Consider the following 13,505-nt stretch of genomic DNA (forward strand, 5'->3'; position numbering starts at 1 on the left):
AATGGCCTGCATCTGAATGGATTTGGTGTGCAGAGACTGGAAAAAGTGTTGCTGAATGAAGTGAAAATGGATGTGCAGAACCAGGGAAACTAGAACTACCGAGGAGGGGGAGGATATGCAGACATCAGTGAGACAGTTGAGTGTAAGAATGTATATAATGTACCTGAGCCAGTACTAAGGACAAGAAATCGGAATGGGATAGTTAGAATAACACATCAAGATAGGGGTGGGACAAGCCTTGGTTAAGTATGCCACTGGATATGTAAAAAGCATGATTAAAGATGACACTCACGGAAGTAGAATTTATGCTTAATGACAGTTTGTTTTTTTGATTTATGAGGATTTAGAATAAGCAATTACGCAATTGTTTTTTTGAATTACGACAGAAGCAACTAAACTGAAGTGTATTATATCTGTACAATGCGTGTGTTCTTCTGCTAGGCATTCAGCTACTGGAACAAATCTGAAAACAAACCCCAACTCAACATCACCAGATCGGTACTATCAACGTAAGAAGCCTGAATGGCAAAGAAATGGAGCTAGCTGAGGAATTAGATAAGTACCAGATCGACATAATAGGGGTGACTGAAACAAAAAAGACCAAAACTGGTGAGATCTTTCTGAGCAATAAATACAAAATGTTATATTCAGGCAATGACAATCAAGGAAAAGAAGGAGTAGCCATAGTATTCAACACAAAATACGAGGCTAATCTTCTTGAATGGCAGTCAGTCTCAAGTAGAGTAATGTGGGCAAATATCAGAATGGGGAACTGGACAATGAGACTTATTTGTGCCTATGGTCCCACAGAAGGTTCTACTAAGGTAGAAGTGGAGGAATTTTTTGACGCTTTAGAAAAAGCAACTGACACAATGAAAAAGGAAAAGTTGGTCCTTGTTGGGGATCTAAATAGTAGAGTAGGAAATGATTGTGAGACATACAAAAATATTTTGGGAAAATTTGGAGAGGGACCTCTGCATTTCATATACACTAATGCCAGGAGTATTAGGAACAAGAAGGAAGAATTTTTGGCCTTGATTGGCTCTTCCTGGCCACAGGTTATTGGCATTAATGAAACATGGCTGATGGAAGATGATATAGTTAGTGGGATAGAATGTGTAGGTTATAGTGTGTTTAGGATGGACAGAAAGAATAAAATGGGGGGAGGAGTGTTATTGATGATAGCTGATGATCTGCAGCCAAGGAGAATTAAAGTTGTATTGCAGGATAGTGAAAAGAGCTCATTTGAGGCTATGGTCTTGACCTGGGAGGTGGCTAAAGGTGTGGCATTTTCGATTAAGATAGGGTATATGTGGAATTAATATGCTGGCAAGTATGACAAGCTTAGGAGATTGCTTGGTTCAGTGCCATGGCATGAAAAACTGCAAGGGCTAGATGTCGATAGAGCATGGGAAGTGGTCAAGGAGCATTTACAGGAGGTTATGGCTGATTGTATACCTAGGGTCCGAATAGTAAAACAAGTAAGGGTTAAATGGATGAATAACACCATTAAGCTTGAGCTGCAAAAAAAGAAACAACTGTGGAGGGAATCTAAAGAGAAAGGTGACCTGCAGGCACACGAACGGTATAAAGCACAGGCCTGAAGGGTGGTAAAAAAAAGCAAAAGCGGATTATGAAAGGAAACTAGCTATGCAAGCTAAAGAGAATTCCAAACAGTTCTTTCAACATGCTGCAAGCAAAAAAAAAAACTGTACATGGCAGAATGAGTTTAAGGAATGTTAAGGAGGTCACTGAATGGTAAGGAGGTCACTGAATCAGTCGATATAGTGGAATTACTGAGCAAGCACTTTGCAAGAGTACATCATCCAGGTGGTGACATTGAAAAAATTAAGGAACCATTAGTTTATATGGGAATTGTGATGAATGAAGTGGAGGTGAATAGTCTATTACAGAACCTTACTGTGAATACATCTGTGGGATTGGATGGTATACAGGCAGAGGTCTTATGTGAAGCAGCAAAAGAATTATCAGTGCCCTTGACCATATTGTTTAATCTGAGTCTCGGGTCTGGTTTAGTCCCAGAGGTGTGGAAAGAGGGGAAAATAGTTCCACTGCATAAAGGAGGATCCAAGACTACTGTTGCAAATTACCGACCGATCACCATATCAGGAGTTGTTGTCAAGGTCTTGGAGAAAATAGTCAAGGGAAAAATACAGGAATGGATTGATAAAAATGAGATACTGTACAGGGGACAGCATGGCTCTGTGAAGGGTAGATCATGCCTCAATAACTTGCTCAAGTTTTATAACACAGTGACAGCTGAACTGGATAAGGGTAATGGGTTTACAGTGATACTGCTGGACCTGGCTAAGGCATTTGACAGGATACCACATGGAATTCTAATCTGTAAACAACAACATATGGGAATGGATATAGGATTGGTGAGATGGATAGGTAGGTGGTTGATGGAGAGATATCAGAGAGTAGTTTATTCAGGAGTAGAGTCCAAAAGACGGCCTATGACTAGTGGGGTGCCACAGGGTTCTGTTCTTGGACCGCTGCTGTTTATTTTGTTCATTAACGATATAGGGAAGGATCTAAGAGGAACAGTTCATTTGTTCGCTGATGATGCAAAGTTGGGTAGGGCAATAGTGAATGCAGAAGATGTCAAAATCTTTCAGGACGACTTGGATAGATTGGAGTTCTGGGCTAAGGAGAATGGATGTCAATTTAATGTGACAAAATGTAAGGTTATGCATTTTGGGGTGAAAAGATTAGCAGCAGTATACCACATTGTTGGAACTGTACTCCAGGAGATTGATGAGGCCAGGGACTTGGGAGTGTTGGTGGATAGGGAGATGAAGTTTAGGGGCACATTGCAAAAGTGGCGAAATCAGCTAATCAATTCACTTGGTTGTTGAAAAATACTTTGATGAGCAGAGACAAGCATGTTATTGTACCTCTGTACCGAGCCTTGATAAGACCTCTTCTCGACTACTGTGCCCAGATTTGGTCACCTAGGTTTCTTCTTGATGGGGAGGAGGAGGAAAGGATCCAGAGGCAAGTGACCAAGATGATAGCAGGTCTATGGAATGAACCTCATGAGAACAGGTTGAAGATTTGTGGGTTGCAGAAATTAGATGCTAAGCGGAAAAGGGGAGATATCATTGAGACATTCAAATTGCTAAAGGGTTTCTATAGGATAATTTAGAGGATATTTTTGAAATCAGGTCTGGTGGTGGGAGAAGTAGGGTACACTTATGGAAGCTGGGCAAGTGTGTGGTTAGCAAGGGTGTTAGAGCTGGGTTCTTTACTTTTAGAGTGGTAAATGAGTGGAATAAGCTGCCAGAGTCTGTTGTGGGTGCTATGACGGTGAGCGAGTTCAAGGCAAGGTATGATAGATACTGTGAGAATGTCGTATAGTTGTGTGGAAATGATGTTTAAGGCCTCCCTCAATGAGTCTAAGGACTCCCTGGAGTCGCCCGTAATAATAATAATAAGAGCCATAGCTAAAAGAGAAGTCAGAAAAAAAGACAGAGAATCATGAAACAAATTTGTTTCTAATTTATAACATGATTTATATAAAATAAGACCCAATGCATATAAGATTTTGAAACATTTAAGTGCAGATACTAAAGAAAATGTAAAATTAAACACTGAATTGAAATTAAAAGTATTTCTATACAGAGATGTGGACAGATAAATATTTTAAAAAAGATAACAGACAAACATTTAATGAAAATGAAAAGCAAATAACTAAAGAATTAGAAATTAGTTTGAAAGAAACAAGAAATGGAAAATCACCTGGAGAAGATAGGCTAAGTTCAGAATTACATAAATATGCAGGAACAAGGTTCAAAGAAAGAGGCCTATTATTTTTAAATAAAATCTATTCAACAATTAACCCACCAACTGTGATCCCTATCTTTAAAAAAAGGTAGTAGAGATGACCATAAAATTATAGAGATATAAGTATTCTAAATTCCTGTTACAAAATATATAGCAGAATTTTAAATAACAAACTAATAATAAAATGTTCTGAAAACTTTATTTTAGAAGTATAGAATGGATTTAGAAATGGACGATCATGTATAGACCTGGCCTTTTGCCTAAAATTAATAATAGAGAAAAGAAGAGCATACAATTTAGAAACACATTACATTTATTGACTTTGAAAAAGCATTTGACAAAGTCAAAAGAAGCATTTTATTTAACATATTAAAAGAAAGACAAATATCAAATAATATTCTAAAAGCTATCATAAGTATATATGAAAATAATCAAATACAAATAACATTAAATTCTGAACTATCATATACGAGAGAGAGAGAAACCAAGGAGCCCGATAGATAAATATTAAAAAGAGTTTTAATATTTTTTTAATATTTAAATAAGTTTTTAATATTTATCTAAATGAAATAAGAATAAAATGGAATAAAAATTTCCATCAAGGTATTAAACTTTCTGTGAACTTAAACACTCTCCTTTTTGCTGATGACCAAATAATAATTACAAATTTTGAAAATAACTTACAGAAAGATATTTTAAATTAATATAAATGAGATAGCCAAAGATTATGGAATGATAATATCAATTGAAAAATCAAAAATGATGACCTTCAAGGGACAAGATCCAGTAAGAACTAAAATAATAATAGATTACAAGATTTTAGAACAGGTGAATTGATTTAACTAACCTAGGATGTATGGTTACATATGAAAATGAAAAACATATAAACTTTAAAATGGCAAAATATTTAAAAATAACAGGTGTAATTAATTAAATATTTAAACCTAACCTAGTTCAAAAACAAACCAGACTAAAAGTATACAATACATTAGCCCTACCACTATTTTATGAAAGTGAAATCTGGACAATAAAACAAAAAGACAAAGATTAATAACAGCTGAAATGAAGTTTATGAGAAAAACTCAAAGTATACTTTATTTGATCACAAAAGAAATTGTAATAAAAGAATTAAACCAGGAGTCAGTAACAGAAAAAATTAAAAAATATAAACATAAATAAATGAAACACATAGAAAGAATGGAAACAGAAAGATTACCAAAACATCCTTAAATCCATTTAAGAGATTCAACAATGACTTCTAAGGCTGGAACAGGTCACTCTAAGCCTAAATCTTTGACAATCATGATGATGATGATGAATAAAATGAGTACAGAAACAAAAGCTAGAATACATGCCTCCAATAGATCTCCTTATTCACTACATCATTTAATATCTTCCAAAATTCTATCAAACAGTTAAAACAGAAATATACAAGATAATCATTAGACCTATTGTTTCGTATGGCACAGAACCTTGGAGCAACACAGACCAAGAACCAAAAGCGCTGCAGATCGTTGAAAATAAAATCCTCGGAAAAGTCTATGGATATGTAAAGAGATAACACAACAGGAGAATAGAGAAGATATAACAAAAACTATATGAACACTCTATAGATCACCACTAGTTGATGGCATTCGAGCAAGCAGACTGAGATGGCTTGGACATGTGGAAAGAATGGCTAAACAACCATTCAAGATGAAGCCAGATGGAAAGCGACCTAAAGGTAGACTCTAACAGATAAGCTTAGGCGTTGATGGTTATTCATGACTTATTTTTCACGGTATTAACAACACCACAAACACTTTTATCAACAAGGATGTTTTATTAACGCTAATATTTTGCTGATTTTCAACTCAGCATCATCAGAGCACAACACACATGTAAACGCGATAGTGAGTGAAACAATATAATTGCAAAAGACAAAAGATCTAAAGTCCTATTTTTGGCGCTCTCTAATGGGAAAAAAAAAAAAAGCAGCAGTTATCCAGGAGTTTTTCTTAGGATCACCGTCTTCCAAATTTTTGGCAAATTAATGCAACCATATTTGTTAAGGTTGAGAGAATTCTTCAAAGCCATTGCTGACTCAAAAAATAATCTTTCAGATCTATAACGACTCCTAAATAGCACATTCGTTTTCCTCCATCTAATCCTGTATGAAGGAGTGTCCAAAGCATGGTCTGCCAGTCCCGACTTGCCATAGTAATAGTAGCGAATGTATCTTTCATGTTCTTCAAGTCTAAATTTCCCCCAGATATTTTTGAATTATTTCAATTTACCATGAATGCAGGTTACTTTACATGGGGGGGGGGGATTCTACAAACAGATTAATGGTACCGCTATGGGTTCCCCCCTCTCTCCCCCCGTTAGCAAATTTTTACATGGAACACTTTGAAAACAAAGTACTTACCACAGCTACATACAAGCCACAAGCGTGGTTGCGCTATGTAGATGATGTGTTTGCCATCTGGCCCCATGGACAAGACACTTTGGATGCTTTTGTCACCTACCTAAACAGCCAACACCCCAAAATTCACTTCACAGTAGAAAAAGAATCAAATAACTGTTTACCATTTCTTGACACATTAGTCACCCGCCTTTCAGATGGATCACTATCTTTTTCTATTTACAGGAAGCCTACACACACACACAGGAAGATACCTACATAAACAATCACATCATCATCATCCAGTCCAACAGTACGGCATTTTAAAAACACTTACACACAGAGCCAGAGCCATTTGTTCTAACGATACAGCTCTGACCACTGAACTCCAGTACCTGCAGCATATGTTCTTAGCCAACGGCTACAATCCCTAAAAAATAGATAAAATACTACATAGGCCCATTACTCTGCCCTCCCCTAATATACGAGAATACAACATGACCATTTCTATTCCCTATATCAGAGGTACATCGGAAAAGATAGCCAAAGTATTGTTGAAACATGGCCTTCGCACCACCTTCAAACCTCATGTCAAGCTGGCAACTCTGATCCGCTCGCCAAAGGATAAACTTCACCCTTTAGCACACCCAGGAGTGTATGAAGTTCCATGTGACTGTGACTTGGCCTATTATGGGCAAACAGGAAGATCAGTGAACATCCGCCTGGAAGAACATGAAAGATACATTCGCTACTATTACTATGGCAAGTCGGGACTGGCAGACCACGCTTTGGACACTCCTTCACACAGGATTAGATGGAGGAAAACGAATGTGCTATTTAGGAGTCGTTATAGATCTGAAAGATTATTTTTTGAGTTAGCAATGGCTTTGAAGAATTCTCTCAACCTTAACAAATATGGTTGCATTAATTTGCCAAAAATTTGGGAGACGGTAATCCTAAGAAAAACTCCTGGATAACTGCTGCTTTTTTTTTTTTTCCCATTAGAGGGCACCAAAAATAGGACTTTAGATCTTTTGTCTTTTGCAATTATATTGTTTCACTCACTCACTATCGCGTTTACATGTGTGTTGTGCTCTGATGATGCTGAGTTGAAAATCAGCGAAATATTAGCGTTAATAAAATATCCTTGTTGATAAAAGTGTTTGTGGTGTTGTTAATACCGTGAAAAATAAGTCATGACTAAAGGTAGACTGTGGATACGTTGGAAGAATAATATCCAAAAAGTCTTAGATGAAATGGGAATTCAGAACCGACATGAAAAAGCCCAAGACAGAAAGGAATGGAAGAAGCTGGTGCATGCAGCTAAGAACCTTAAGAGGTTCAACTAGCTAAAGAAGACGATGACCTGTAAAGGATCCCTTGATGAATACTTGACTCTCTGAAGGCACCAATAATATAATGGTGTTATTAGATGCACAATAAATTCTTCTGCAAAGCTATTTCAAATAAATAAATAAAGATGAATAATAACATATCAAAACTAATACATTTTAATTTGCAAATCTATCTTGAATAGCTTTTTTTTTTCTTTTTAAATCACCTTTAATGCAGCTTTCTTCTCAGCTATCAGACGTAATGGCGCATGAAGTCCTTGAATTGATTTCATCACTGCAAAATTCATTCGATCTGAGTTGCTTTTATACTGTGAAATAGATATAAAAATTCTTTATTTAGTTTTGATAATATCATATGAAACAGAAAAAAAAAAGCATTTTACAGCTAAGTGGAAATAGAATGATTAATGTTCATTTATACTGATTTGTTGTAGTGTGAATGATTTGAAGTTTCGAGCCTAATGTCCCAGTGGGTGAAAATTTTTTTAGGTCCCAAACATGAAGGGTGTCAACCCTTCATGTTTGGGAACTTAAAATGGTATTAAATAACTGAAGTTAATAGGACAAAAGCTCAAGAAATATGTGAGCAGTATAATTATCATAGGCCACAATTTTTCAGTGAAATCATGAATAAGTACAGTCAACTCTTCACTATAGCAAATACAAGCATAGTCCCCAACTTAAGTAAGAGTTATGTTCCTCAAGCTTTACACATCTTCAAATTTTACATAAGTTGGATTTAATCCCGTTGCCCATTAATCACACCCTATTGCTTATGTGTTTACAGTACATGTACAAAGTGGTGAATAAATTTAAAGGTTATATCTATTCATTTCAATCACAAAATTCACACACAAATTATTTCAATATGTAATTATTAATGACAAGTTATAATACAGTAATTAGTAGTATATGAAAATTTAACTTTTTCAACTTTTCTTATGAAATTATCAAGAGATAATTGAACATGGCTTGTTTTTTTTTTCTCTTCATAAATATCTCTATAGCAAACTAAGTCATCATTTATTTCTCTTTAGACTTTTAAAAATTGTGAAGCATTGGGATCTGCACAAATACTAAAAATATGCGGCACTAAAATCATGTTCGTATGGAAACCAAGACTGAGTAAAGTGCACACATGCAATGTGGGTTATCTGCGTTATGGATGAACATTGTCAGATGGCACATGAATAACATAGGAGAGGTAAATAAAATTTTTATAATTTACCATTTTCTAGTCCTTTCACTATAATTTGCATTAGTCCAAATTTACGTAAGTCAGTTACTGCCTACACTTTGTAAAGAACCCACTCATGATAAACTACCAAAAAGTTCTAGCCAGTGTAGAAGTGAAATTTCACGTGCTGTAATGAAATTAAAGCATATGATTCAAATTAAACATGCAGATGGTCAAACTTTGAATTATGTGAATGCTGTAATGTATCCAAGCAAGCTGCATTTGACTACAAGAATACCTCTTCAAGCATGATGGTGCACTACATTAGGCCTCTGAGGTCCAAATGTGACCCCCCCTTCAGATTTCTTTTTTTATGAAATATATAAACCATCTCCTGTATCAAATGCAGGTGAAAGATAGATGTGCTGAGTCCAATTTTATCGTATCAGCAATGCTGCAAAACATGTGACAAGAGGATACTACTGTCTTTATACTTCCAGGCTGCCAGGGCACACGTGCAAAAATTAAATGAAAATCACCAAAATTTAATTAAATCTCCCTTTAGCTGATCTGCATCTGTGGATAAAAACTTTGATTCCACACTCTACATCAGTGGTTCTCAAACTTTTTTTGTCTGGCGGCACACTAAAATCAATAAATAGATTTCATGGCACCCCTAGTATTATTTGCTTTTTATAGGGAGTAAAGTGCCAATTAATTGATTCTGAAAGACTCGCATACATAACCCATAAATAAATTGATATTACACATACTAAAGATATGAAGGAAAGCGTGTTTAAAAGAAAACAGATTTTTATTTAAACTAAATTGGCTTATTTTCAAACAACCCCAAACATACAAAACAAAAGCTATTATAAAGGTTCAGATAATAAAATATGAACTTAATGTGAAATATGTGCCTGGTGCTGTTTGCATATTTCTTTGATATTAAGCCTTGTCTTTGAGAGACACATTCTCATCTCATTTTCAAGGGCCTTTAGTCTTTCTTCTTTGTTTTAATATTTACGAGTGCAGAAAAACCCAGTTCACATAAATAAGATGTAGAAAATTGCAATAAGATGTTAAGTGCTTTGAATCCTATATTAGGGTACTCCTTCATAGTTGTTATCCAAAATGAATTTATCCAAAATGAATTCAGACACATTTCTGAATGCTTCAATCTCAACGTACGATCGTTACTTAATCAATTAATTCTTCGGCTTCTATAAGACTTAACTCACTCATTGCCGATGTTAACTCTACAAATGGATTTCGAATCCAATCGTATAAATTGACTGAAATGTCTGAAAAATAACGGTGTTAAATGACTGTAAATAAGCTTTTGCAGATCAGTGTTCTTACATTTTCTGGAGGCAACTTTAAGGAACATTTCTACATTGTTGGTGCTTAATTTTAACTTCCACATTTTTATTTTATCTTTAAAAGCTTTAATTTTATCTGTAGATGTCAAAATATTCTAATTTCTTCCTTGCATGTTGGAGTTCAGCTTGTTCAGATGATCGAATATGTCTGTTAAATAGGCTAGTTTGGAACACCAAAAATCATCTTGTAATAATTTATAGAATTCTGGTTTGTCTTCATTTTGGAAAAACATTAATATTTCTTCTTTAAGTTCAAAAAAAACGATTCAATACACGACCTTTTGAAAGCCATCTTACTTCGGTATGAAGAAGAAGATTCTTGTAATGAGATTGCATCTCTTCACATAGTGTGCAACTATTCTAGATTTTAATGGTCTGGCCTTGATATAATTAACCATCTGAATGATTTCTTCTAATACACTTTTTAATTCCAAGCCTATTGTCTTTGCCACCAATGATTCATGATGAATGAAGCAATGAGTCGTTATAATGTTCTTTAGCAAAGGAAACAAACCCTTTTGTAATTCCAACCATAGAAGGTGCACCATCTGTACATATACCCACACAAGTTTTCCAAGATAGACCATTTGTATTAAAATATGTGTTCATTATATCAAAAACATCTTTTCCCGTCGTAGTTTTTTCGAATTCCTTGCAGCATAGAAATTATTCGATAATTTTATCATCTTCAATGAATCGAGTAAAAACAAGTAAGTGTGTTTTACCATCGATATCAGTTGACTCATCTAACTGCAAACTGAAAAATTTTGATTCGATTATTTTGGTTATAACTGACTTTTCAATATTGACTGACAGATCATTAATATGTCTACTCATAGTATCATTTGATAATAGAATCTTCTTTATTTCTTCTTCTGCCTCTGTACCAAAAATTGTTCTCACAATTGCTGAACAGGCTGGACGAATCAAGGTTTTGCCGATAGTATGAGGCTTCATTTCCTTCGCAATTATTTTAGCGACTAAATAACTCGTTTCTTGAACTCGGTCGGAAATTGTAAACTCTTACAAAACTTTTACTTTGTTTTTCTTGTAATCTTATTAACTCTTTGAAATATTCGGGATTTTTATTCGACAAGTTGTCATGTTTTGTGGAGAAATGTTGCAATAATTTGCTAGGAACCATAGCCTCATTTGATAGAACCAAACCACACAAAATACACTTAGGTCTGGGAATTAATTTATCAACACACCACGTAAATCCCATTTTTAGATAGCTCTCTTGATATAAACGAGTTTTTACATTCTTTTTCATTGTTCCCTTTTTACACGAACTTATTCTTTCTGTTTCTGTTGTTTCATTAGTGCTTTTTTGTTGCTGAACGTTAAAAATAGTCAAATCTTCATTAATGCAAGTATCAGTTTTTGATAATTTATTAGTGCGAATTGGTTCGTTAGCTTTAATTATTCATGATTTTGAAGGGCATATGTAACTTTAATATTTTATTTTAAAATTAATTTCAGTTAATAATTTTTTTTTTCCCGAATGGAAAAAGGAAAAACATTTGTTTACGATGTTTCTCGTTATAATTGGAATACATAACAATAAGAAAAACCTCTACTCACTGAATTTAATGACTTTAATATCGTACTTCGTTTATTCTCACCGATGACAAAAGCCTCATGATTTTTGTTTAGGAGAAATGATCATGTATAATACTTGTCACACTGAACAGAGAAATACTAAAACAGACAGCAGGACAACTAACCATTCATTAGTTCATTTTCCCCAGTATTTATGTGCCATCACATATCTAGTTACTACGACATGCAGTGATCTAATGAAATCCCAGGATATAATATAAGTGATACAAAAAATGATAATTTTTATATACGCTTCAGCCAGTAAAACCAAAATATATAATTTTTTTGTTTTTGATTTAGTTATTTGTGGCAATTGAATATTTTGCTTTTCTCAAATAAACGATTCAAAATTTTGCAGCACCCAGTTTGAGAACCACTGCTCTACATCATGCTTATACACATAAAAACATTTTCAGTATCGGAAATTTATCCAGGAACTCCTACTTCTCCTTATAACAGCTTGCAAGCAATACATATTTACTGCAAAATTTCCGCCTATGTTTCATAGTCAGTGCAAACAAACTGTAATAATCACAATCAAGCAAAATAATTAAAATAACTGCAGGCAAAGCCATGTTCAAAGCATGAGAGTTTGATCTGTATTACCATATAGTCCAAAGGAATATCAGGAATTTGATGAAGAATGCTGATGAGTTATATATGCAATGGATGTTTAATAAAGATTACTTTCCACAACTGGGACAATTTTGGGTAGTTAAGGATTCACAACTTTCTTTATATAATCTTTCAAGTGCAAAAATACATAATTTTATATAATTTTTTTTCTCTAATGGACTATGTGCCAAGAAAAAAATATCATGATGAACAAGACCAAATGCCACACTTGTGGTACTAGGAATATGATGTTAAGTGTACATTTGAATCTTCCTGTCTGACTATAATGACAATACCAAGGAACCCACACAGGTTTCTTTGATGAGACAATGGATCAAGTTGGTTATTTTGAAAGGAACAGAAATATTGCAAATCAGTCTCCAGATTTACAGAATGTGTATAAGCCTGGAAAATTTTTCAGATAAACCTACTGACACATGGAATGAAAATCCTAAAAATGTTCTCGTAGAGAAATCGAGGATGAAAGCTATAACTGCTTAATATCTTATCCACAGGTTCACAATGGATTTATTGCTATAAAATGGAGGGAAATATGATTTATTACTGCAGTTTCTGTTTTAACAGTGCTTTTGTGGAGTATAAGGTGTGGGCCAAGATTTTTATGTTGCTGACTTCTGTATCTATCTTTTGGAGTTTGTTTTTATTTTTTTAACATAGAATGAAGACTAACCTGCTTTCTATTTCTAAACTAGATTCGTTAAGTAGAGCCTCTGTAGCTCAGTCAGTATAAACGAAGCCCTTTGGTCGGAAAGACCTGGGTTTGATTCCCATCCATGATGTGAGGAACTTTTGGTCTCTTTCAACTAAAGGCGAGTTTTTTTAACCTGGAAACTCGAGGTTTTCATCCCCCAGGAAAGGTAAACTAGCCCTATGAACACACATGGATCTACAGTCATAAAAATAAATACTTAATCCATCATTAGGAGGGCTCAACCCATCCTAAGGGATGGGGGAGGAAAGGGGGGACCCCATACAAAATAAATAAATTCGTGAAGTGATTTAATTTTTGGGAAGATGATGCAAAAATCTAATAGTGGAGAGATACAAACTTCAAAAATGAAATCTACAAAGCAGAATTAAAAGGAGGATTAGAACTAAAGGTCCAAAATGCTGCAGTAATAGCTGGAAAGCGTAACGGAGAAAACCCAGTGTTGTTCCTG

General features: G+C 34.7%; 1 protein-coding gene across 2 annotated transcripts in view; it reads right to left on the reverse strand.

The window, feature by feature from the left end:
* Positions 1–13,505, reverse strand: part of Pomp (proteasome maturation protein) — a 120,884-nt gene that overhangs the window by 26,586 nt on the left and 80,793 nt on the right. For both annotated transcript variants that reach the window (XM_090392611.1, XM_090392612.1), the window contains exon 4: positions 7,755–7,856. In XM_090392611.1, coding sequence (XP_090248737.1) covers positions 7,755–7,856 — 102 coding nt within the window. The remainder of the gene's footprint in view (positions 1–7,754; positions 7,857–13,505) is intronic.

Source organism: Typopeltis vanoorti, chromosome 5 (assembly GCF_054136105.1).
Source record: "Typopeltis vanoorti isolate ZY-2024b chromosome 5, IOZ_Tvanoo_1.0, whole genome shotgun sequence".
In the NCBI taxonomy this organism is placed as follows: domain Eukaryota; kingdom Metazoa; phylum Arthropoda; class Arachnida; order Uropygi; family Thelyphonidae; genus Typopeltis; species Typopeltis vanoorti.